Source organism: Carassius gibelio, chromosome B1, assembly GCF_023724105.1.
Source record: "Carassius gibelio isolate Cgi1373 ecotype wild population from Czech Republic chromosome B1, carGib1.2-hapl.c, whole genome shotgun sequence".
In the NCBI taxonomy this organism is placed as follows: Eukaryota; Metazoa; Chordata; class Actinopteri; order Cypriniformes; family Cyprinidae; genus Carassius; species Carassius gibelio.
In genome coordinates, this window is record NC_068396.1 from 19,803,654 (window position 1) to 19,828,976 (window position 25,323).

At 37.2% G+C, this 25,323-nt stretch overlaps 3 protein-coding genes across 7 annotated transcripts in view; 1 reads left to right on the forward strand and 2 right to left on the reverse strand.

The window, feature by feature from the left end:
* ppp1r9alb (protein phosphatase 1 regulatory subunit 9A-like B) overlaps positions 1-10,277 on the reverse strand; it is a 29,426-nt gene extending 19,149 nt beyond the window's left edge. The window contains exons 1-4 of one of the 4 annotated variants that reach the window (XM_052545287.1): positions 10,142-10,277; positions 4,420-6,474; positions 316-448; positions 97-217 (exon numbers count right to left, since the gene is read on the reverse strand). In XM_052545287.1, the coding sequence (XP_052401247.1) occupies positions 97-217; positions 316-448; positions 4,420-6,306 (2,141 nt within the window). In that variant the 5' untranslated portion in view covers positions 6,307-6,474; positions 10,142-10,277. Of the gene's footprint in view, positions 1-96; positions 218-315; positions 449-4,419; positions 6,475-7,293; positions 8,116-8,559; positions 8,812-10,141 lie in introns of those variants that run through there. The other 3 variants (XM_052545286.1, XM_052545289.1, XM_052545288.1) reach the window with 3 other exon arrangements.
* Positions 10,278-13,134: 2,857 nt separating this feature from the next.
* On the forward strand, positions 13,135-23,719 carry eef1a1b (eukaryotic translation elongation factor 1 alpha 1b). The gene is given in 11 exon segments (XM_052545211.1): positions 13,135-13,275; positions 14,283-14,455; positions 19,747-19,929; positions 20,023-20,176; positions 20,179-20,327; positions 20,480-20,630; positions 20,732-20,757; positions 20,759-20,913; positions 20,915-20,987; positions 21,282-21,540; positions 22,483-23,719. Coding segments are annotated over 10 exon segments (1,419 nt in total). The 5' UTR covers positions 13,135-13,275; positions 14,283-14,311; the 3' UTR covers positions 22,608-23,719.
* The window catches only part of kcnq5b (potassium voltage-gated channel, KQT-like subfamily, member 5b), a 91,715-nt gene continuing 89,944 nt past the window's right edge, over positions 23,553-25,323 (reverse strand). For both annotated transcript variants that reach the window (XM_052545210.1, XM_052545209.1), the window contains exon 14: positions 23,553-25,279. In XM_052545210.1, coding sequence (XP_052401170.1) covers positions 24,155-25,279 — 1,125 coding nt within the window. In that variant the 3' untranslated portion in view covers positions 23,553-24,154. The remainder of the gene's footprint in view (positions 25,280-25,323) is intronic.

Here is a 25,323-nt window from a genome sequence, read left to right on the forward strand (position 1 = left end):
AGAATAACCATAATCTGTTACTCCTATTGTTCGCTATCACACAAAGACGGTTTTATTCTGGATTCAATAAGTCCAAGTCAAAAGACAAGTTCTTACCGTCCATCCCGGTGAGCTGCACCTCCTTCGGTGATGGTCTTAACAAAAATTCCCAGCTTCTCCAGTCCTTGATCTGCCCCAACTCCCATTCCAATTATACTGATTCCCAGGCCATCATTTCCTACATAACAAAACAGCCATCTCAAATATAATACTTCTACAGTTAACTGACTTTCTCAGGAATTTCAAACCAGGGGAAATACATTTTGTGATAGAAACCTTTCTGAATATCGATTGGTAAAACATCCATCTTTTCCACCCTCTTCTCCAGCTCGTACTCAGCAGATGCAGACACAGGGTCCACATCATCATTTGTGCGATCATAATCCTCATTGGAGAAGGTAAAGTACACCTGGAGAAGAGGAAATACATTAAATAACACACCTGTGAACACCCACGTAGAGGTCATCACCTTGCATAGCTGAATCTGTGAGTTATTGATTTCTCAATTAACTTTGATGTAAAATAATGTTCTGATAATACAAAATCCACCCAGATCATTTCTGACATAAATGAGTCATTCAGACTCATTCAAATCTTCCGGTTTATGACTGCCCACATTTACATGTTAATACTCAGTATTTTACTTGACACATCCTGATGAATAAGCACTCAGGCATTCAAGCTCAAAACACACATTAATACACCCTAGAAGCTGTCTATACGACTTCCAGCTGTATTACAAGTCTTCTGAAGAGATACAATTGCTTTGTGTAAGGAACAGACCGAAATTTAAGTTATATACGTAGACTACTTTTATGATATGTTTTTTGCAACCCTTTTCAAGCTTGAAAAAGCCAGCATCTATTCTTTGAATCACAAGAAAAAAAGAGTGACCAATACAATTTTTCATTCCACACATAATGTTACAAAAGTGGAAATTATTAATTTGCAGTATTAAAACATACTTGTGAAATTTTACAGGCAGAGAAAGTCCATTGTCATTACCTGTGAAGCACAGTTTTATATTGGCTAAAATAGTGAATTTGCATTTCAAAGGTTAACTTATAGGCCTTGGTTTCTGAGGCAGATATGTATTGAGATGCTGCATTTCACCTGCAGAATTTTGCCGTACAAAAGTAAGAGTAACCGCACCCTATTGAAGGTGCTAGCTAAATTACATGCCCACAGCATTTTTTCATTGACTTACTTAGGCTGAAACAGGCAGTTAAAAAGCAGGTCAGTCAATAGTATAAATTCCTAATACTGGCAATAGACTTGGACTGAGTACGGCATTAGAATTAAACAGAAGGAAAGCACTACCTCAAAATCAATTAGACATGGCAGAGTAACAGCATTTCCTCTCTGTTTGTCTTATACCATTTTACTTTTTGCTTTCTCCCTCCATACATTTTCCTCCACAACAATCCTATTTTTCCTTTCCTTTATTTATTCTCTCCCCACTTTCTTTTGTCTAGCGGCTCTAGTTGTCATGGAGTAAGCGTGCACCTCTGAACAATGTCCTTTTCTTCCCAAACATGCTCAAGCACAGTGTCTCTTTCTATCTCGCTCCCTCCCTCTCTCACTCTTTTAAGCCATGGCTTTTTAGCAAGAACACAGGACTGTTTCTTCCTGGGACGAGAGAGTCCGTCAGTGACTTACAATAAGGAAAAAACAACAGATGTCATAGAGTTCAGGTCGAGCGTCAAACCTGAATCCCACATTTGGAATTGCATTAAAGCACAATGACCAAGAAATATTAAAATAATGAAATACTAAACCGTTCCAAAAAAAGGAATATCCTTTGGCAGCATTAAAACAAACTTAGTTGTTAACAAGGTACAATATGAACAAGTCAGCAAAAATAATTTATAAATCCTGCCCTTTAATAATTTAATGGGAATTAAAATGTAAAACTTTTAATGTAATTAATGAAAACAAACAGGTGACCATTGAGTTCTGCTGTATGGACAAAAAGAGTTCTCAAAATATCATATTTTGTGTTCCACAGAATACAGTAACTCATACAGGTTTGGAATTATCTTTTTTGAACAGCATTTGTTTTGGTTAAAGATGGATTTTTAAGACACTATATTTTGTCTAGAAGACAAAAAAACACTTAATGAGCTAATAATCAAAGCCCGTTGCCTCATCACAGATCAAAAGATGTCCAACACACACATCTGTTGAAAGGAAATCCTCATTCACAACCTATATGAGGACAGGCAACTCACTTCCTGCTGATCCTATATATAGAAAACAGGATGAGTAAACACAAAAGCTCCACAAATACAGAAACAGGCGCATCCTGAGGGTTGAGTAAACAAAAATGTCAAAACCAAACATGTAGGGAACCTATTATATGTTTACAAAGGGAGACCCCGAGCTTCCAGATTTAGAGAGAAAATGCATCATAGAACAAGACAAATGTTAGTTACCACCCACTCATCCCATTTCTATAAATACACAGCAAACAAACTGACACTGACCTACTCTACACGCTCGGGGAGGACACAACAAGGAGGAAGGGATGATGGGAAGAGTGACACATTAAACACTGAGCTATGGTATTCTGATTTGGTGTGTGTTCTGACCCAGACTATAAATCCAAGGCGTCTTCAGTCTGCTGTGCTCTAAAGAAATACATGACCTGGTTTCCAAACTTAAGAGATCTTTTAAGAGTGCTAAGAACAACTGCAATGTCCACGGGGAATGTAACCCTTACACACAAACACATACAGCCTCTAGTTATTGACTGGGCAGTCAAAGCTGGAACACATTTAATATGTCTTTCTTCATTTCATTTGATCAATGGTTTAGTATATTAGATTTATATTCTCAATAATATGCAAATGCAAGAACTTCCACAGCATTGAATTGGTACAGACATATGATGAGATGATTTTTATCCATTTCCAATCACACAAAGACAGAACACCTTTCCTTCCCTTAACAGGATCCTTTTAAAACACTCCACATTTGAAAGGTCCCAAAGTCAGACACATGAATAACAGCACAATGCACTTTCTGTTTGATGCAACCCAGTGCCTGGTCTCTGACAGATATCAAAGAGTTGTGTTTTGCTTTGATCTGTTATACTGTATGACTAAAATGTGAAAATATGTATTGAATAGCAGTAGTCTCCTGTAGCCAAAGACAAGTAGGGGTAAAAAAAAAGACACATGAGAAAACACTAATGACTTTGTGACTTTTTGTTGTCAATTCAACAGGCAAAACTGATAAGGGCCAATAAGTAAGCTTGGCAAGGACACCAGGGTTCCATTCATACACTTTACGCAAGTATTTTTTCTACTCTATTGGCTGCTATTTTTCCTCATTTTAAGCGTAAACTCACTTAACATTGACACATTTCATTATTTGGGTTTTCAAGTAAACATCTCTTGATTTACGAATGTTTAACTATTTGCACTGGAAAACAAGACAAAAAATATACTGACGTGTCAGAGATTTCATACCAATACCCTGGTAAGCCTGGGCAAATCCAGTGATTGGTTCCTTAGTTCTAAAAAATGGTCATTGTATCAAGCAATTAATTAGGTTAGAAACCAGTTTTTTTTTTTTTTGTAAATTTGCGAGTCTGCATTCTGACACTGAACTCAATATTATAACTAGTTGTATGCTAATGGATTAAACTGACGCAACAGTAACTTTCTATAAACCGTTTTAGTGAGACTTGAGTGATCGCTTGAACATACATTTTCTATTTCAGAAAATCTTGTTTATTTGTCACATGAAATTTCAAAGTGTGAGAGTCTTATCAGCTGAGACCAGAGGTGAAGCCCTGAGATATGGAACTAAATGACACATTGCTCAACAAAAAACAACAAACAACCTGTCAGAACATGAGACATAGGATATTACATGCCTGAAGTAATGCAAGCTCAGACAGCACCTTGGTTGAGAGCTGTTATCTTAAATGTTCTGGGTAAAAGGTATTTTAAACTGTAGCAGGAACCCTAACTAAGTCACAATATCAATAAAACCAATAAAATAGTGAAACAAGTATAATGTTTTCCTCAAAGTAAAAGTAAAGTTTGTTTGTGTTTTGGCGCAGAACAAGGGTGCCAAATACCTTAAAGCAAGTAGGATCTTGTCATATAAACATGAATAATAGTTGTGATAGTACATGCTTTGTGACCGTAAGAACTGAGGTGCTGACCGAATTGAGCCACGGGCATCTGCTAAAGGTGCAAACACAGCTTTGGGTCACTGTCGGCAGGCTAATTCCTTCAGGCTCTAACAAAAACCTTCTGAACCATTTCAGAGGGACAAACAAATAAATTTTGAAGCTAAATAAAAAAAAAGAAAAAACATATAAATATAGAGTTTCTTGTAAACAAAGTAATATTGCGTGAGACATACCTTGATTGGTGCTGTAGAGAACTTGATCTTTCTCTTTGGAGTGAGGTCTTCCTCATCAGAGAGTCCTGGAAGTTCCTCAGATTCCTGGAATTCCTCCGTCCCTTGACATTCCAAATCTGTCCTGTTGTCCTTGTCATCCACAAAAGCAGCATTCTCAATTCCACAAATTAAAGATCTCTTCCCAATTGATCCTTGGTCATCTTGCTGTTGCCTCTCTTTTCCTGTTAAGACATCTTCCATCTCTCGTTCATCATCGTCCTCCTCTTCAACAGCTTCCTCTACTCCCTCATCTTCTTCCTCATCCTCTCCTTCTCTTTGTTCATCCTGCTGTTCCTTATCTTCAACATTGTTAGCTCTCTGCTCACTCTCCCTCATAACAGTCTTCAGTTCTGCCTCCTCTTCAGTTCGTTCTGTCTTTAGTTCTACTTCCGTGTTGTCTTTTTTCTCCTCCTCCTCCTCGTCTTCCTTATCCAGTATGTTCTCCTCAAGAAACTTCCCCTCCCCTCTATGGTCTTTCTCTCGTACAGTCTGTACAGATTCCTCACACGCCCTCCATTCCTCCTCATGTTCCCTAATGCTCTGTTTTGATTCCTTCCCAAGGAATGTTAATTGGAGCTCCTCGCTGCTGGTCAACACCCTCTCAGAATTGCAATTTGGGGATTGGTTCTCGTTGCCAGCCTCTTCAAAAACATCATCCTCAACCTGTTCCTCCTCATTCCCCTCACTTTCCGATGATTCGGTTTTCACCACCACCAGCTCAGCTCTGACCGTGGACAAACCAGGAAACTTCTCGCTATTCTTGCCTTCACCTTGCTGCTCTTGAAGGGCAGGATCCTCAGCTACAGATGCTTGACTAGTGGTACTCCTTGCAGACAAGTGGTGGATCTTTTCACATGTATACACAAGAGTGGGTTCTGATGAGATTGTATCTTCTGAGGACTTAATATGTTCTTCAGCTGTGGAACTAGTGTTATGTAATGTCTTCGAACAGATTCCATTCAAAGGGGTACCATGTGAATCTGAACCATTTAACTTGGGCAAACATACTTCAGCAGGAGAATCAGCCCACAGTGAATAAGAAGCAGGGGAGCTGCAGCTGTCTGGTGATGAAGGGGGATCCGAATGGTCGCTATCAGCAGAAGGTGACTGGGAATGACTAATGGGACTATGGGATTCTGTGGAAGGAGCTGCTGACAGGGACTCACTATCACTGTCCAACATAAAGCTCTCCAGACGTCTGGATATTGGTCCGGCATTCATTGACACACTCAACTTATGTGGTGGTGTCTCACATTCGCTTCTTCCCTTTTCCTTGTCTTCCCTTCCTTTTGCCTGTTTCTCTAGCTCTTTAGGTTTGTCATTTCCCTCTCCAGAAGCTGATGCTTTCCTTTCTTGTCTTTCCACTAGCTGAGGCCAGATAACTTTTGGAGAGCCAGATCTCTCTGTTGGAGACTGCTCTTTAAGGCCACTCTCAAACATCTTCCTGGTCATTGAGAACTTCTCAGCCAGTGCTGCCTTTTCAATGGAAACATCCTCCGTTTTCCATGCCTCAAAGGAGGCTGAATCTAGACTGGTAACACTACTCAGACTGGACCTGTAAGGGGTAGAATCCAGTGGAAAAATTGGTGATGTGGGTTTGCTGATATTAGGACTGTCTTGACTCTGCTTTTCATCCATTTGCAAGAATATATTTTTTATTTTGTTCACTTTGTTGCCCGACGGTCTGCCTCGGGAGTCAGTGCCTCCATTGGAGAAGGGTGAATGCGAGCTGACTGGCACACTTCCATCAAATGAGCATTTGATGGAATGGAAGTCTGATTTATAAGCATTCCTGTGTGGAGATGCACTTCTTAGTGCCCGTTCACTTTTGTTTTCACTTTTAATCATGATCACAGGTGAACACAACGGATATGAAGGTCTCAGTAAGCAAAATAGATAAAACTGGGACTAAAAAAGCAGCGTATATCCAGGAGCATGGTACGTCCTCATTCACACTTGTTGAGATTGCAGATACAGACGGTGCCAAATGACTGACGAAGTGCAAACCGCTCTTACCTACAGGGAAGAGAAATGGAGACACCTGTCAGTCTGAAATTCACAGCAACTATTTATCCCTCAACACTCTTTTGCACTGTAATTGCACACATTTGAACAATTTACTTAAGTTCACTTAAAAGAAGTAACTTACAATGACAGAAATATTATAGATGCAGTTAAATACAAGTACAAGATCATGGACCAGTGGCATACAGCAGGACTTTACAATACTAAGCATAACACTCAGTTCTTATGGGTATAAATAACAGCGTCTTCTCCATATATGACAGCTGCCTATAATAGCAAACAGTGCACAATACTTTGCCAAGGGTTTGGCCCTAATTCTGGGCATCCCAAGTTGTTGAAGCCCTCTTACAACCAACCTGTGTGTGTGTCCTAAACTATCAAATATAAAAACAAGTAATCTGCCTCGATAACCTATTTCTGAAATGGTATTTAGGAGTGATTGATATTTAATGATGAATCATTGAAATCATTGAAAGCTTCCTCCATACTAGAGTCAAAGGTGCATGCAACCTCCAAAACAAACCCCTCTCTGCACTCCTCATTAATCACAATAACATCTGGTGTGTTAGCAGACAAATGAGAAAAGGTTTCAGAGCTACTGTTAAGATACTGAAACATGAATGAATTTACACAAGAATGTTTGAATATTCTTACTTAAGATGGTAAATAGTTCAATATGTCTTTTACTATCAAGTCCACTATTCTGTTGTGGCGTGCTGTGTTCATTCCTCTGTAAGCATGACAGTGATTCAGGGTATGTGGCTATGTTTCTGTGATCTGTTCTGCAGTGTGATGCAGACAGTGAGGAACCTGAGCTGAGTGTCCTCAATGTCCTCGCTGAGTGCTGTATTCTTGAGAAATCACAGAGTGTTCAGCAGAGGGAAGACAGCAAGCATGTTTTCCCTGAAGGTTCAATCCTGTCCAGTGTTGTTTTTGCTGATACTGAGGTAAATCCATGAGAGCTTGCCGGGCACCTGTAGATGTTAGCAGGGGGCTATGTCCACCGAATGCAGCTGTTGCTCTGACATAGATCAGGGGGTCAGTGATGATATCCTCTGAGACCCTCACCGTCCCAGAGTCAGACCGAGCCCACTCCAGTTATACTTACACAGAGGTTATTCAGGTCCAGCCAGTCTGACCAGACCCCAAAACCAGCCGAGTGAGTGTCCAGTTTCCCCCTGGGTTTTCTTTTAAGGCCAAGGAAATGTGGCTCTGAATCCTTGGCTAATGGCACCCTGTGTCTCCTGAGGTCCAGGAACAGGAAGGATCGAGCTAACTCCCTAACGTCTTTGTCATCATTATTCAGATTGTTCATCAGGTGGGAAATCGGCATGCTGCTATAAACCCAGATCACTATCGGTACCCCCAACCCTCCTTCCCATTGGGGATGAAAAATGATGTCACACAGATATCCCATTATTAATAATCAAATCAAATATTTTGTTATTTGGAAATGTAATGACAGCACACATGGACAATGCATTGCATGCAAGGCCTCTTCATTAATTTTGCCCTTTAATAACAGGACAGAGGACACTGTTATCCACATTAACACCACCAGGGTAAACATAACCCCACAATAATATTAACATTGGATAAATTAAATGAAATATAACAGAAACACTCTATGTTATATTACAATAAGAAACGGATAAGTAATAAATAATATATATTTTAAATAAAATCTAAACAAACGAATGGTTCATGCAAAGGATTCATACATTTACTTAAACTTAAAAAAAAATATTTCGCTGTAAATATTCGTCCTTAAATTATGCATACTGCTTTTTATTATATAAGTACATGTAATATTTGCCTTACCATTAACCAATTGACAGGTCTATGCAGTAGCATTACAAACATTACTTTTTAAATTTGCATTTTTACAGGTAGCAGGTGCTCAAGTACAGCGTATGTCCACATTTACACTCCTTCTTTTTGACAGTAGGTATTTTCCCATTGACTGCTGTAACCGACTTCACCTCTAATGAAGCCTGACTAGTTGAAGTTTCTGTGAGGAAGTTTATCTTTCCATTTTCGAAAACAACACGGCCGGATAAACGAGTTTAAACCTACCTGGACTTCATTCATTTTGACTTAAGGAAGATGCGAGAAACCATGATCAAACAATCGCAAACTTCTTAGACAATTCGTCGTCATTCCTTTCTCCGATGTCTACACGTCTTTCTCCTTGAATGTAACCAGCTCAACAAACCTTATCCCCCACATGCGCGCTCCTGCTTCAGCGTCATACCCGCTGCTTCTTTCCGGAGCTCGCGAGTAGTAAGGCAAGCGCGCGCACAAAGGGGCAGAGAGAGAGAGAGAGAGAGAGGGAGAGAGGGAAAAAAAAGAAAGAAAGAAAAAAGAGACTTGGACAACCGTGGGAAAGCCAGTAATCTCTCCCATAAAGTAACAGCTAAATTCAGAGAAGGACTGGGGCTAATGTAGCCTATTATAGACATTACATAGGCCTGTTTGAATAATGACAAAAATATGATACATTTCCCAAATTATGTGATTCGAATGTATGAAAGAATCTAATATTACCTCCAAAGCTTTCACAAGTAAAGAAAGATGTTTTAAAACATTTTAATCGTTTGAAGGTAGAGTCTAAACACAGTTTTACCTGTTTAGTTTTTTTTTTTTTTGGGGGGGGGGGGGGGGTATCTGAAACATTAACTAGTCTAACCAGAGAAATAAATAAATTTGGGATCTCAAATCATCCATGCGATGAAACAGTTACAATGTTCCACACGCCAGCACTTTGGGACACAGAGATGCCATTTCTGAGTTTAATCTCCCTGACAATTACAAGTAGGTCACCATCTTAGTGCTTCTGAGATGAGTCGAGTGGAGCACAGGACAAAAGAAAAGAAAAGCAGCTGAAAGTAAAGGAGCAATGCATGCAGATAAATGTAATTAACACATACATCTGAGCATAATGCAAGAGCAAGGAGAACAAGGCAAAAGCACTGTCTCACTACTGACACTGTAAACTGCCAATATCATAAAGATTTGTGGTGAACCAGACATTTTGTCTCCTTCTGTTTGTCTTAGTGTGGACTGTGTTCCATTGTAAATTTCAGTGTAATGTATGACCATATGAAGCCTCTAACAGATGGCATTTTGCAGCTCCATATTGAAAGTAGATTATCTCTGCTGAGCCGCTATTCAGAGTGACATATCAGCATAACCGAAGCATGCAGTTCCATTTAAAACTGATTGACTGATGCATAATAAATATATATATATATATATATATATATATATATATATATATATATATATATATATATATATATATATATATATATATATACAGTATATATATTCCAACCATTGCAGGGTGTACTTGTGATTTTTGCTAAACAATATAAATTGGAATTAAAATGCTCTATGAGATTGTGCTGCAGGTCTGAATAGCTTAGACTGTTTTTGCCATGCTCCTCTGAAATAGCAACAACCCACTGGTCTAAGAAATGTACAGTTTTCTAATTAGTGTCACGAGATTCATTCTAAGAGATCGTTTTTGTGCTCTTTTGTGCCACTTATAATCGGCATTAGTGAGAAAACTATCCAAGCCCACAGTTATGTAATAAAATGCATTCCTTTAAAAAAAGAACGAGTTTTAGCAAGCATAAAAAGCAGAAACACTTACCCTATCTTTAATATTCCTTTTCCAGTAAAAGGCTTAACATGTAAATCCAGATTTGATGAATGAAACAGCCTGTGCTGCTCAAGCTGCTAGTTTCACTATGTCATGTGTTTTGTTTCTGTTTGTGGAAAGTTGTGATATGACGCATCATTGTCGAAGTCCTTTCTGCTCGGCCCGGGTTTGTTACATGGCCTGAATTTGGTGCTGTTTTCCCCAGGTGGCCTCAGGACCTAGATTTATAAAAATATCACCCAATCATAGAGGCAGCAAGGATGAGAGAATAAGAGAGAGATTCGAGAAAATTAGCCTGAAGTGGAATACAATATAGTTCACGCATTTAAATAGAAATGATTAACTGTTGCATGTGTATTCACAATAAAATAATCTTGTTTGAAGCAAATTAGAGATGGTAAAAAAAAAAAAAAAAAAATAAAAAAAAAAATGCACATGCACAGAGCTGGAGTAATTTAGTTTAATTCAAGGAGACTTTATGTTCTGATGAAAATTTCTGGGGGGAAAAGAACATAGAACATACATTAAAACATAAATTTGTTCTTTTATTTATTGATTTTCAACAGTGAAGTGTTGCTTATTGTACTTGCGAGCATATGTCAGTGGCTGTAAGAGTTTCTCTGACCTCATTATGGATATAAATAAACCCTGGTCTTGGACTGAAGTTTCAGCAGGAATTCTTTTATAAACCTTCCCGGTCTAACACTAGGATTTATCTCTGTACAGAAAACCAGCCCACACAATGAAATCTCAAAATATTTATCGAGACAATTATTTGCAATAGATATGCTATGGGGGCGTTTGATAATGAATACATTGAGATATCATTTATAATTAACCATGGAATCTCACATTTCCATACTCTCAGCTCCATGGATCAGATATATATGAAGGACTTTATATAGCATACAGAGATCTGAGGGGTGATGGCTCTACAGAGACACAGATGGTGATCTATTTACAACTCTTTATTTAGAACTTAAAGATTCCCACGTGTTTTGGACTGCTACACTTTGTTCATAATTGATCATGCACATAACACTGATAACAATGAAGACTCCTAATTAAACCTATTTTGTTTTTTATTTATAAAACTCTTACTTACAGAATTATATATCTTCTTCTATTTTTGAATTCTTTAGAAAGCCAAGACAAAACATCAGGAATGAGACCAGGGTTGCTCAGCCAAAACATAAATAAGTTAAATGTATAGGGGAAAATGTGTACAAATTGACTTATTTGTCTTGTAAAAGCTCTTTGACTCAGAAAAGCACATTGGAAATCTCCATTTATATTGTAAAGTTGATCTGAGCTTACTGCTTTTGACCCCTGTCAAATTTTTAAGGCACAAGCCAGAGCCATGTTCACAGATGAAGGCTTGCTAAAACAGTTTTTCATCTCGGGCTGACATACAGGGCTCTTGGAAAGTTACTGGCAGGTACAGTGGGATTCCATTTGTGAATTATATTATTTACTGGCTCAAGTCACCCCATGTAATAACAACTGAGAAGATGATTAAACAGGCTGTAATAATGATAACCGCACCATCACCTATCAAACCTATTTACATAGTTACCACCGCAGGCTTTGGTTTATAGTTGTCTTTACTGCAAGCAGGGGCAACTGTATGCCTTATGGGTTCAGGCCCTTGTGAATATGGTTTTGCAACTCAGAGGAATGTGTTTTGCTTTTAGATTTTGAGTTTAAAACTGACATGATTATTATTATTATTTCTTTCTAATTCAGATTTATTTAGCGATTTCATTGACTAAAGGAAAGACATGGTCTTGTTGTCAGTTTAAATGTTCCACCATAACAATCATTGATCAAGGACGTTTGAGAAAGAATATTCCCACGTAGTGTAACTTTTTAAAGGATAATTTAATGATTTTAACTTCACAAGGATCTTAAATTCATCTCTAAATACATGGATTTTGGAATTCTTACAACTTACTACTTCAATATGATTTTTTATATTATTTAAAAAATAAATAAATAAATAAACACTTGGACAGATGTAACATCTGCCATAAAGCACCTGTCAGACATCTTCAGAGTAAGATTATGAACATGGGTCTCAAGATTCATTAACATGAAGTTATTTCAGTTATTATATCAAATATTCTGATATTTACCATGATTATATCTCCTCATTAAATAAATATTTTTTTATATTTGATATTAGTGCCAAAGAAGTAGTAGAAATGTCATGAGCATTTGCAATTTGTGTAAAAATACATGTAGATCCCTACAATTAATCTTTAAATAGTTTATGATTATAATTATATTTTATTATGTACTATTTTTGTTTTTTATTTATATTAATAATTAATATGTATGATTGATTTTGAGATTGAAAGTCTGGAAATAGGACAAAAAGAAACAATAATTTCCATAGTTATATGGATAGTTAGGGCCATCCCAAGCTGATGAGGGGCCCGGTGCGAGGTCTGTTCGTGATCGCTTTCTATTTAAAAAATATACAAATTCCCACAAATAACCACCCCCCAAAAAATAAGGATTGTCTTTATATGCTCAACTCTCAAGCTGTTCCAAAATGAGTAGGTTTTATTGAGCACAAAAGAAGATATAAAAGCAACAGCTCACGACAGCCATTGACTTCCATCGATTTATATTATGGAAGTCATTGGGTACCATCAACTGTTTGGTTACCAACATGTTCATACTCAGCAGAAGAAAGAATCTCACGCAGGTTTGGAACAACTTGAGAGTGAGTAGGCTAAATAAGGCCATCATTTTCATGTCTCTTTAAAAGGCATTCTGAAACAAAACATATATGACGGAGACCTGGTAAAACGTTTCTAAAACAATTTTAATATAACCTGAAAAATTAAAGAAACACCGCATACAGAACTCATCACACACCTAAAAGTCAATTACCCCAGATATGGTTCTGTAGGTTACATTTCTTATTCGACATCTCCCTCTAGAGGAACAGATAGAAACATCCTCGACACGACGACATCAGCGAGGCAGCAAACAACCGAGAAGCGTCGCGACTCCTGCTCCGGCTGCTCCGGCTGCTCCGGCTGCTCCGGCTGCTCCGGCTGCTCCGGCTGCTCCGGCTGCTCCGGCTGCCTGGACAACCGGCGCCTCTCTCCAAGGTTGGACACCTGAAAAACACACCCTCTCTGCGTTTTATGTGTATTGCTTTTTGATCACTTGCCGGTAGGGCTAAGCCGGTGGATGTTTATTAGGTATTGAGAATGCATGATGAGTTTTATTTTCAGTAAGGATATAATAGAGAACATGGTGTTACTGAAACGGATAGGCTCTGTTGTGGAAACAAAATCTATATCCTTTTTGTCCAATGCCATCTGTGCTCTTGTCCAGCAGACAGTCAGTCACGCAGCACGCGCTTTTCATGATGTGGCATCTATAGCTATGTAACGTTAGCCAATATGCATAACATTATTAAATGAGCATATTTGTTCAGAATGATGTAAATATCGGAATGATTGTAGATTATTATTGAAATGGAGATAATATAATAAAAAAAAAATACTGAAATAAAATAGTATATCGTTTAATTTAGGTTATTTAGACAAGTTTTGACTCATAAGACAGGTGGCCGGTGCTGCTTTATTGTACTGGTAAAAAAAATATATAAATAAACATGGACAGGCTTTCAAGCATACTGTGATATTAGCAGATTTATCGCCCTAATTTAAATAATTTAGACCAATAAGTAGCCTAAGATTTTTTTTTTAATATATATTAATTCAAATGAGCGATTTTGTCATTTATATTTTGTAAATTATTTTAGAGGTCATTGTTGTAGGCGACTGACAATTCTAGATGATAAATGACTCATTTATATAACAATCATAATTCTGAACCACATCCATGATAACCCAAACAGAGATTTATTATCTTCTGTTATGATGAGCCTATCATGTGAGTAGCCTACATGTATGTTTACTTTTAGCATGACTCTGAAAATAGTATTACTTTCATCAAAATTTATTTGACATATTGTAAATAAATTAAGAGGAACTGAAAATTATAAAGTATACTGAGCTATTGGTTGTCGCCGTACATCTGAGTGCAATTAGACAATAAATAACTTATTTGTGTGATGAATTATTTAGTCTCCGTTTTCTTGTTGTAGGCTGACTGTAACCCAATGAGAGCCCAGTGATGGGTAAAGAGAAGCTCCATATCAACATCGCGGTCATTGGCCATGTGGATTCAGGGAAGTCCACCACCACCGGCCACCTCATTTACAAGTGCGGAGGCATCGACAAGAGGACCATTGAAAAGTTTGAAAAGGAAGCTGCAGAGGTATAGCAGGCCAAATATTCAAGACCAAATAGATTTAGCTACAAACAATTTGTCGCACTGTTATTATTAATGCATAAAAATACTTCAGAGAAGCCCACTGTATGTAAGATGACCTACTTAAGAAATATCAAACAAGCAAGAGTTCTGAGCAACTAAACATCAGCACAAATCACAGATTAGAAATGATTCTATAAAGTATGTTAATAACATAAAGCAATTGTTCACCCAAAAATATTCTGAGAACTTACTGACCCTCAGGCCATTCTCATTCTGCCGGCACCCATTCACTTCATGGGATCCATTGCTGAGCAAGTAATGTAATGCTAAATTTCTGAAGAAACAAATTCATATATTAGATACTTTATTTATTAGATTGCCTGAAGGGGAGTACAATTTGTTTTGGACAAACTATTCCTTTTAAGTTCACCCAAAAATGTATATTTTGTCATCATTTAAACACCCCCCTGTATGACATTATTTATTATGTGGAACAGAAAAGTTCAACAACACTGGACCCAATTGACTTTCATTATATTGACAAAAACATTGAGAGAAATTGCTCATTTATTTTGCCCGATATGTGTTATATTTCTATATACAGTACATATATATATATTTTTCGGTTACATAACAGCTGAAATGAGTTGGTTTTATCAACTCTAAATTGACTGACTCTGAGTTAAGCGCGTGCATCACAAGTATAAAAAGCCATTATCAATGGATTGCATAATTAAATAATATTTAAAGTGCATTTTTCTTATTTTACAAATGATCTGCCAATAGAGTATGAAAAATACGGCAGTGGCTATTTACACTAAGTGACATACTTGAGATACTTTCTTAGCGATAGATGCTATATACAGTAGGCTAAGTGCAAGTAGCTCTAGATGCTATTTACAGAAAACATACAGTGAAAATTGTGATATTCTATTTACCATGTAAAACAGGCTAAGTGTAAAGAATAATTAGATGCTACAGAAGTTATGCTTTATACTGGCAGATACATTTGCACCTCAGTATTGTTGTACATTAACAGGGTGCAATAATAACAGATTGTAAATGATTATATTTATTACATTTACAAATAGTTGTATCATTATTAAACACTCGTTAGGCACTTTACTTCCACTTTTAGAACATTTTGTTCATTTTTATTGAAAATAAATTCTAATGTGACTTGTGATGGGAAAAGTGAGAAGAACGAGCTCGGCAAAATCCGGACTCTAACCCAATCAATCCCGTTACAACCCTTGTCAAAAAATCCTAAAGGATTCCAATAAGAAAACTGTACAGGATTCTAATTGGATTTTCTATCATATTTTGGAACCGTTCCTATAGGATTCTGATAGGAATAGTCTTGTAGGACAAGACATAAATATCCTGTAGGATCAGTCCTATAGGATTTTAATGGGATCCAGTTGGGTGACTGTTTCTATGGGATTTTTTTTTTATTCTAAAAAGGTACACTTTTCCATTGTATTTGTTTTATGGACAAATAGTACTTGCAGTTTGCCTAAACTCACCCTGATGTAGACATTGTTTATTGTATGTTGCATGACCTTAAGTAACATTGTAAAAAACATGAGCGGTGATTTGTGCAGCATACAGCATTAGTACGAAAAATTTCTAAGGCCCTGATAATGGATTGATCACACACACACACAATATGTAGCACTTGTGCTTCCAATGTAAATATACACTAAACCAGTTCTAGACCCAAAGGGAGGAACATATCTAGAGTGAGGAGGAACATATAAAGTGTATACAAGAGACCAGAAGTTGAATATGAAAATAACACTTTACTGTAACAATAATAATAATAGCAAATACAATCACATCACAACACAGAACAATAAAACATTAAAAAATATGTAGAATTTGATATTGTAAATCATTATAATACACCTCAAAGGGAATTTAAACTGTTCATTTAATGTAATAAAGTACTATTAGTGTGTAATGTAAAAACAGAAAAAAAAAACGAAAATAAAAATATTGTATCAAATATATTCCCAAGCAATCACTAATGCTCTGTCAATTGAACATATGCACGATTACTTCCTGGTTTTAGATAAGCCAGCTCAGTCATTTACAGTCAGTTGTACTGTGCTTTAAGGGGAGAGGCCTTTTCTCAGCTTCTCTAATAAAATCTATTCACAATTTGAAGAAAATCTTTATTTATCTAAGAGGATGAAACGTCCACATTTACCATTAAATGTTTTTAGTGTTAAATATTACGCAGGTAATTCTGCTAAATTGTTCTGGACTCATTGCTTCGATTGACAGTAATAACGGAAGACAAGCCAAATTCAAATTCATTATGTGATTTGAACTAAATTCAGATTAACAAAACTACAACAGTAACAAGTCTTTGTTAACTGAATATATTTAGCAGCTTTTACAGTTAAGATAAAATAAAAAAAACTGATTTACTAAATTAAATCTGAAAATATAAAAAAATATTTAATGCATTATTTAATTGTTATACCATTAATATTTAACTTATTTAATTTGTAGTTAACTAGTTAATTATTTAAATAATTCTCCCTTATACACTGTTAGCGTTGGGACATTTCTTTTATTTTTATTAAATGATATGAGACTTTTTGATTCCTGCACTTGCTATAATTTATACTTCAGTACGAAAAAAAATACACAAATTTGGAGTCAAAATCTTTAAAGTGAATTTTACTGCACAGCTACAGAGTTGAGCGGGTAAATATTATAAGGGTTTAAAAAATGTTCATGACTAAGTAAGAAGGTAATCAGAGCATTGTGATGTAATTTGGGAGATAGCATCACTAATGTTAGCCTACACCTAAACCAGTGGTTCTCAAAGTGTGCTACAAGACCCTCTAGCTGAATCACTAATTTAATTATAAATTAATGTTAAAGCACAATACTTTTGAACTTAAATGCAAAAATAACTAAACTCAAATGAAGATTAAGTCCAACACAGTTTTTATTTAACTTTTAGGTACAACACATTTTTATTTAATCATTATTTCAGTTTTTTGTTTTTTTTATTTACCTGTTTGTAAGCACAGTGTAGTGTTAATGTTAATGTTCAAAATGTATATTAACAATGTTAAAGTGGCTGACAACAGTAAATATAATAATAGTTAGGCCTACTACGCTACTGAATTTTAATGCATATAATTGGTTTAAAATTTTGAGAACCACTGGCCTATAAACAGTTACTATAGTGTTTAGTTTTCAGCATTTCAATGTAGTTACGTGTCTAGGTAATCGCCTGGGAATACTAGGCTTGGCATATACAATTATGTGTTGTTAAATAACATAAAACTGTATGTGAATGCCATCATCTATCATTATTGTTATGCTATCATTAATTATGAAGATGGAAGTTTTTTTTCTGACAAGAATTAGGCAGGAGATGTTTCTGTACCTGTATAAACCACAACATTAAATCAGTTTTACCGGAAGTTTACGAGTATTGGCTTATCTTTATGCGGAATTACCATGCATATAGTCAACTGGTTACTAGGCAATGTAACAGGTCCTTCAGCTGACAAAGGCTCGCCATCTATTGTCATGCGTGTCTTCATGTTCACACTCATATCACGGGAGAACGGTCTCATGTCAAACTTTTTAACTGGAACATAAAACCTGACCTGCACAACAGAACATATTAATCCATTAATACAAATAAAGCGCTACACAAAACTGTAAAGCACAATTCAAAACGCTCAAAATGGTGGCAGAACAGGCATTCTGTACTCGCTACTTCAGTGTTTTATACAATTACATTTTATTATAAATGGCATACATTAATATTTCATTAATATCAGTTGTTAAATTAGCTTTTGCTATGTAACGTTAATGGCAGACTCCTGTACTAATCAGCAGATACAGTAACTAACGTTAGATCAACAACTCACCAACAGATATAATTACTTCACCCAAAATGGTTCGTTTGGGATGCAGCTCATATAAGTATCATTATTTCTTCCTTTTACGCGTCTTTCAATAAACTTTTAACAAGTTAAACAACGTTAATCACTCGATTTCTCAGCTTCCTCGCCTGACCGTTACCGTTCAAATTATGCACGCTGGAGTGTCACGCGCACTACATTCGGATTTCTTAAAGGGGAAGCGTCACGACACAACCATTGTAGATGTTTCTGTTTCTATGAATTCTTAGTCAAATGTAATACAATTTAACTTATTCGGATATTACATCATTTAAAATATTTGCCTTACTGTATTATGAATTAAAAAAATATATATTTGTGTATATGTAGGGTGCATTTTTATGGCTTACAAGTACACACACACACACACACACACACACACACACACACACACACACACACACACACACAGTGCTAATCTAAACAAGTAAAGTTACTCTTAAAAAAGTAATTAACAGAATCAAATAAGATCCTACAGGACAAAGTGAATTTCCATAAAAAAAATCACAATGTCCAATACAAATCAATAAAAGATTACATGAAAAAATTAAATCCCATTCAATTAAACACAATGTCCAATAAGATTCTAAACATCAAATAAAATCCTACAGGACAAAGTGAAATTCCATTAAAATCAATCAGAATGTCCAATAGGATTCCAAGAGTCCAGTAAGATCCAATAGGACAAAGTGAAATTCCATTAAAATCAACCAGAATGTCCAATAGGATTCTAAGAATCCAGTAAAATCTTACAGGACAAAGTGAAATTCCATTAAAATCAATCAGAATGTCCAATAGGATTCTAAGAATCCAGTAGGATCTTACAGGACAAAGTGAAATTCCATTAAAATTAATCAGAATGTCCAATAGGATTCTAAGAATCCAGTAGGATCCAATAGGACAAAGTGAAATTCCAATAGGATTTTTTGACAAGGGAAGCTAGTTTTCCGTGCCCAAAACATTACTGCCTACACCATTGAAGCCGTTATTCACATGTTTCATATTTAACCTTATGTGTCGATGGAGGGTGGAGCTACAGTAGATTTGCACTTAGTAAAAAAGACTCAGAATAATCTTGCACTTAATTTAGACACACAATCACAACTCAAGCCATGTGCTCACAGAAAACCACAGTGCCATCTGGTGGCCTTCCTGGGCACACCAGCTGAAGACTGTGACATACAATGACAAGACTGTGCTGAAACACTAAATATCAACATTGTTGGAACACTGCTTGGCCAGTCAAATTGGTGGCCTGAAAATAACCGTTGCATCTTTTGTGACAGAGAACATTTGTTTACGAAATTCAGTTGAAGACTTTTCTCTAAACAGATGTATGTTCTTTACCCTTCATAGATGGGAAAAGGCTCTTTTAAGTACGCTTGGGTCCTTGACAAGCTAAAAGCTGAGAGAGAGCGAGGCATCACCATCGATATCTCCCTGTGGAAGTTTGAGACCAGCAAGTACTATGTCACCATCATTGATGCTCCAGGACACAGAGACTTTATTAAGAACATGATCACTGGACCTCACAGGTTTGTATGTAATCACATAACAACAGCAATAAGAAAGTAGCCCTTTACTCATTAAAGTGTTTCCCTAATCTTAAACATTTCATTTCTTTTGATACAGGCAGACTGTGCTGTGTTGATTGTGGCAGCTGGCGTTGGAGAATTTGAGGCTGGCATCTCAAAGAATGGCCAAACACGAGAGCACGCTTTGCTGGCATACACTCTGGGTGTCAAACAGCTGATCGTGGGTGTCAACAAGATGGATTCTACGGAACCCATTACAGCCAGAAGCGCTATGAGGAGATTGTGAAGGAAGTCAGCACTTACATCAAGAAAATCGGCTACAACCCCGATACAGTGGCATTCGTTGCAATCTCTGGATTAATCGCAAGGTTGGGGGTTCGATTCCCTGGGAACACATGATAGGTAAACATTGATAGCCTGAATGCACTGTAACTCGTTTTGGATAAAAGCGTCTGCTAAATTCTAATTAAAAATTAAATCCTAACAGGTTCCCACCATCCAAACCATTCCAAACGGTTACATGTATTGGCTATGATCAGATGTTTTCTCTGTAGATGACCTGGTTCAAGGGCTGGAAGATCACTCGTAAGGATGGGAGTGTCTCTGGGACGACTCTGTTGGAGGCTCTGGATGCCATTCAGCCTCCAACCCGCCCCACTGACAAACCCCTTCGCCTCCCACTGCAGGACGTTTACAAGATTGGAGGTAAGAAGACATCCAAACTGAAAGGGTCTTATATATATCTAAGTTATATATTTAGTAACATGTCACTCTTTTAGCATTGTGCTCTTTTTGTTGCTATTTAGGAATTGGTACTGTGCCTGTGGGACTGGGTTGAAACAGGCATTCTGAAACCTGGCCTAGTTGTGACATTTGCCCCTGTGAATGTGACCACTGAGGTGAAATCTGTGGAGATGCATCATGAGGCCCTATCTGAAGCTCTTCCGGGTGATAATGTGGGCTTTAATGTGAAGAATGTCTCAGTCAGATATCCGACGTGGGAATGTTGCAGGTGACAGCAAGAATGATCCTCCACAGGAGGCAGCGAGTTTCACCGCACAGGTAAAGGTCTTAGTGTGCGGTTTTATAGTGTTAGAAAACCTGACACATTTCATGATTTATTATCTACTGTAGATATATGCCTGTTAGGGTCTACACTGAAAAAAAAATGGTAAACGTAAAATAACTGGTTTTATTCAAAATTTAGTCAAAATTATTTATCATTGGATCAAACTATATACATTATTGTAGACCAAGAAACTCATTTCTGTGTATTAAATCAGGTAGAATAACTCTTTAATAAAAGAATTACCACTTTTTACAGTGTAACAAATAAGATTTCGTTTAAAATGTCAGATTTTGACATTGACATTTGACATTTTGATCATTCTGAACCACCCAGGTCAGATCAGCACTGGTTATGCCCTCGTGTTGGACTGCCACACTGCTCACATTGCTTGTAAATTTGCCGAGTTGAAGGAAATGATTGACCTTCGCTCTGGAAAGAAGCTGGAAGACAATCCCAAGTGCCTGAAGTCTGGAGATGCTGCTATTGTAGATATGATACCAGGCAAACCCATGTGTGTGGAGAGCTTCTCTGAGTATCCTCCTCTTGGTAAGGGTCATATCTTAATTTGGATTTAAAGTTATGGATTCCTCTGGAATCTTTATTATAACATGCCTGAATTTATTACCAAATTCACTCCCGCTGTAAACATGCCTTAATTTTTCAAGTTCTTTTTACAAGAATATTTCACCATGTTTCAGTGGAGTGGACTTTCTATGTATTTGTCTGCAGAGTTTGAGGTAAAACACTAAGTGATAAGAGAGAAGAGAGGGACAAACAGGAACAGACTAAAAACATTTAATAGGTCTAAAACAGTGAATATTCATGGAAGAAATTTAGTCATATCAATATGAATCCATCTGGTCATATTCTATAGTGGGAAATCTTTCGCCCTCAAGTGAAGTTTCCAATTGTCCAAAACACGATGGCGAAAGATTTCCCACTATAGTTTTCTCAAAATCTGAACACAAGGATTGAATGGAAAGTACTGAATTTCACCCATGAAAATTAACTGGACACTGATAACAGTAACTTCACCTTAAAATGTTATGTGAAAGTATACACTGTATATGTACGTAAAAATACATTAAGGTGTATATAAATTTAATAATATGGTCGTAAATCTATATTTAATAATGGACTCAAAATCAATATTATGCCAGGGAGTTTCCTGGTCTCTCTTTCTCCACAATCTCTGTTTCTGAAACTGCCAGGTTTCCACAACAAAACCCACCCAATTGTTACGCAAAACTAGCACAATCGCATTTCAAGGGGGGGTAAAATACAAGTTTTTTGGTGGTGTTCCACTAAAAATTCTGAAAATATCACGTTTTCAGGGTCGCTTTAAGCCGTGGACATGAAAAACAACCTGCGGCAACAGTGATAAAGTAGCCCAATTCCACAAGAAAACCATGGTTGACCCTTATTTATAATAACTACATTTGTTTTTAATAATACGTTTATTTTTTTCGGATGATCTTCATTTCCCAGGTCGCTTTGCAGTGCCCGACATGCGTCAAACCGTAGCAGTGGGCGTCATCAAGGGGGTTGAGAAGAAAACCCCGACCTCTGAGAAGGTCACTAAATCTGCCCAAAAGGCCCAGAAGAACAAATGAATGTTGTGCTGGGCTGCGAACACTCGGGTCAGCCACACCATCCCTCCTCTTCTCAACTTCATAAACAAAGCTTGGTTAATTATCACAATGCATCGCAAAAGCAGAAGGAAAAGTAAAACTTATGCCTGCTTGACAAAGATTACAGTAGTGATAAGTATATTTATTTTTAATCGTATGTTCTGTTTGAATTATCAGTCTTCATTGTGGTATTTGTTCTATTGTTAAATTATTCGAAGCACTTTAAGCAGATCTGCCTCTGGTGGGAGTGTAGAGTAAGCTTTATTTATCCTGTAGCTTGTGTGCAATATCGAAACCCTCTTGCTAACATTGCTTGTGTAACCTGGCTTGCAATAGAAGCTAACTGCTCCAGCTTGTCCAAAAGCTATGAGATTTTATCTTAGTCTCTTAAGTTAGTTTGATGTGTTGTGACATAGCTTTAAAATTGAAGTTCAGTGTCTTTTTCTGTTTGCATGAAGCTAAAGTAGCTAGCGCACTTTACTGTCTAACCTGACAGCGCTCTGAACAAGCATGAGCCATCTTGTTTGCACTTGCACTCATGTACCTTAAGGGGAATATGATTCTCCATTATCTAATGTATTTCGGTTCATAACCAACATCAAAATACATTTGAACTCAGATGCCTGCTTCTAAATTACAGTACAAAGATATAACAAGAAGACATTTTCACAGACATCTTTGATGGGGCTTTTGTATTTTAATCAGACATTTGAGAGCTCTGACACCAATGTTCACTACTGGTGCACATGCAAACAATTTTTTTTGTAAATATCATTATACAATAATTATTTATAATGTATATTGTATAATGATGTACATTTACAAAAAAAAAAAAGATTTTAAGGTGGACTGTGTGAATTGTGTTTGCGGTGTGATCAGAGCTAAAAAAAAGAAAGACAAATAATAATAAAAAAATAGCAACTGATGTAGAAAGGAAACTATGAGGTGCTCTTCTCATCATTTAATATGCTTTATCAAAACTGTACAATTTTTAGCAGCATCATTTTCCTACAACATGTCTGGCACTTTTTTTGTTTTTACATAAGAAAAGTAAACGACCTTTTAATACAATAAAATCAATTCAGAAAGTGTGACATATTTCTACTTGTGTCTTATGTTCTGACACTTTTTTCTATTTTTGTCATATTTTGAATATTGGGTTGATGAGCCATTCTTTAATGAGACTGGAGACATGCAGTGTTCATGCAGTCCAATGGATAGTTTATGCCATATCTGATTTTGATCATTTCAGGAGTTTGATTATTAATCTACCACATTCTATTAGATTTTTTTTTAAATGTTACAGTACATTTTAAAAAAAGAACAATGCATGCAATGATATGTCATGTACAGTGGCCAATATGAAATAATTTCTTTCAAATAAACCAAAATAATAGAACACGTATAAAAAAAGATCTAAATTAGCCTTGGCCTCATAAAAATACGAAACAATCCAAAATAACTCTCGTATCAAAGTTTCATTCCATCAGAGATGGTTTCTAAGAGTTTGTAATACATTAGTAATGTAGTTATTTTAGTCGAACATGTGGCATGTTCATAGTCTCACTGCTGCCTGTATCGGGAGTATGTCCACTTTCTAGGTTGTGACTAGCACCACCCGTATTACTTGTCCTAAGCAGCTCGGAGGAGAAGGATGCATCATTGGGGGTCTGGGAAAGAAAGTTGAACCCTTGAGTATGTGTCTTAGTTGAGAGCTCAAGGTCTCTATCGCTGATGAAGAGATCAGCTTCTCCCCAGGCCCCTACTCCCATCTCAATGCCCCCAGCTGAAGACTCCTGGCTGCTGCTAACGCTGGTGGAGAAACTCGCCTGACTAGAATGCGTGTCCACACTGAGACCTTCCAGAACAGGCTCCATGAAGTCCTGTACAGAGAGGGATTTCCCTAGTCCTCTGCCTCTACTGCATTGGCCTTGAATTGGGGCAAGAGGAGAGACTGGAACAAGAGGATCCATCTCTGCATCCATGCTTGTATGTCTCCTCCAAGAACTGTCCTCTTTAGCACTGGGTCTGCTTTTTTGCTGAAGCTTGCAGCTAATACTAGAGTTAAGCCCAAAGTCCATCCCGACTCCTCTGAAGCAGGATTTGGAGTAGTCGGTAGGGTCCGACCTAGAGGGTCCCATGCTGCGAACATGACCTGCTTGTGGAGGAACAGAAGAAAGTTGAAGCTTTGAAGAGGTCGGGGATGAAAGAGGAGGAGGTGGTTGACTGACACATGGAAAGTGGCCTACAGAAGAGTGAAAACTGTTGGCGCTGAGGATTTGAGAAGGACTCCCTTGTGCTGATGGACACTCCATAGATGGGGTTGAAGGAACTTGAAAGGTTGATGGGTTAAACGGTGAGGCAGAGGCTGGATGGAGCCCGGGAGATGATGCTGTGGAGTTGTTCTGGTTGTGGTTGAGTTCATTGGGGGCTAATATTAGTTGGAGTGCTCTGGGGTGATTACCACAGATGGACTGGCTGACCTGCGAGGAGCAAGAGAGATCCTTACTGAGGATGGTGCTCGGATAGTCTAAAGTCTCCTCCAACCCAAAAGGAGGAAGAGGGGAGAGAGTGAGGGCAGAGGAAGAACCCTTCTGCAGAACCTGACGGTAGATGTCCAGCAAGGAGTCCAGCTTAGTTTCAATAGACTGCACCTATAGAGACGAAACATAGACATACTTTTTGTTGAAATGCATGT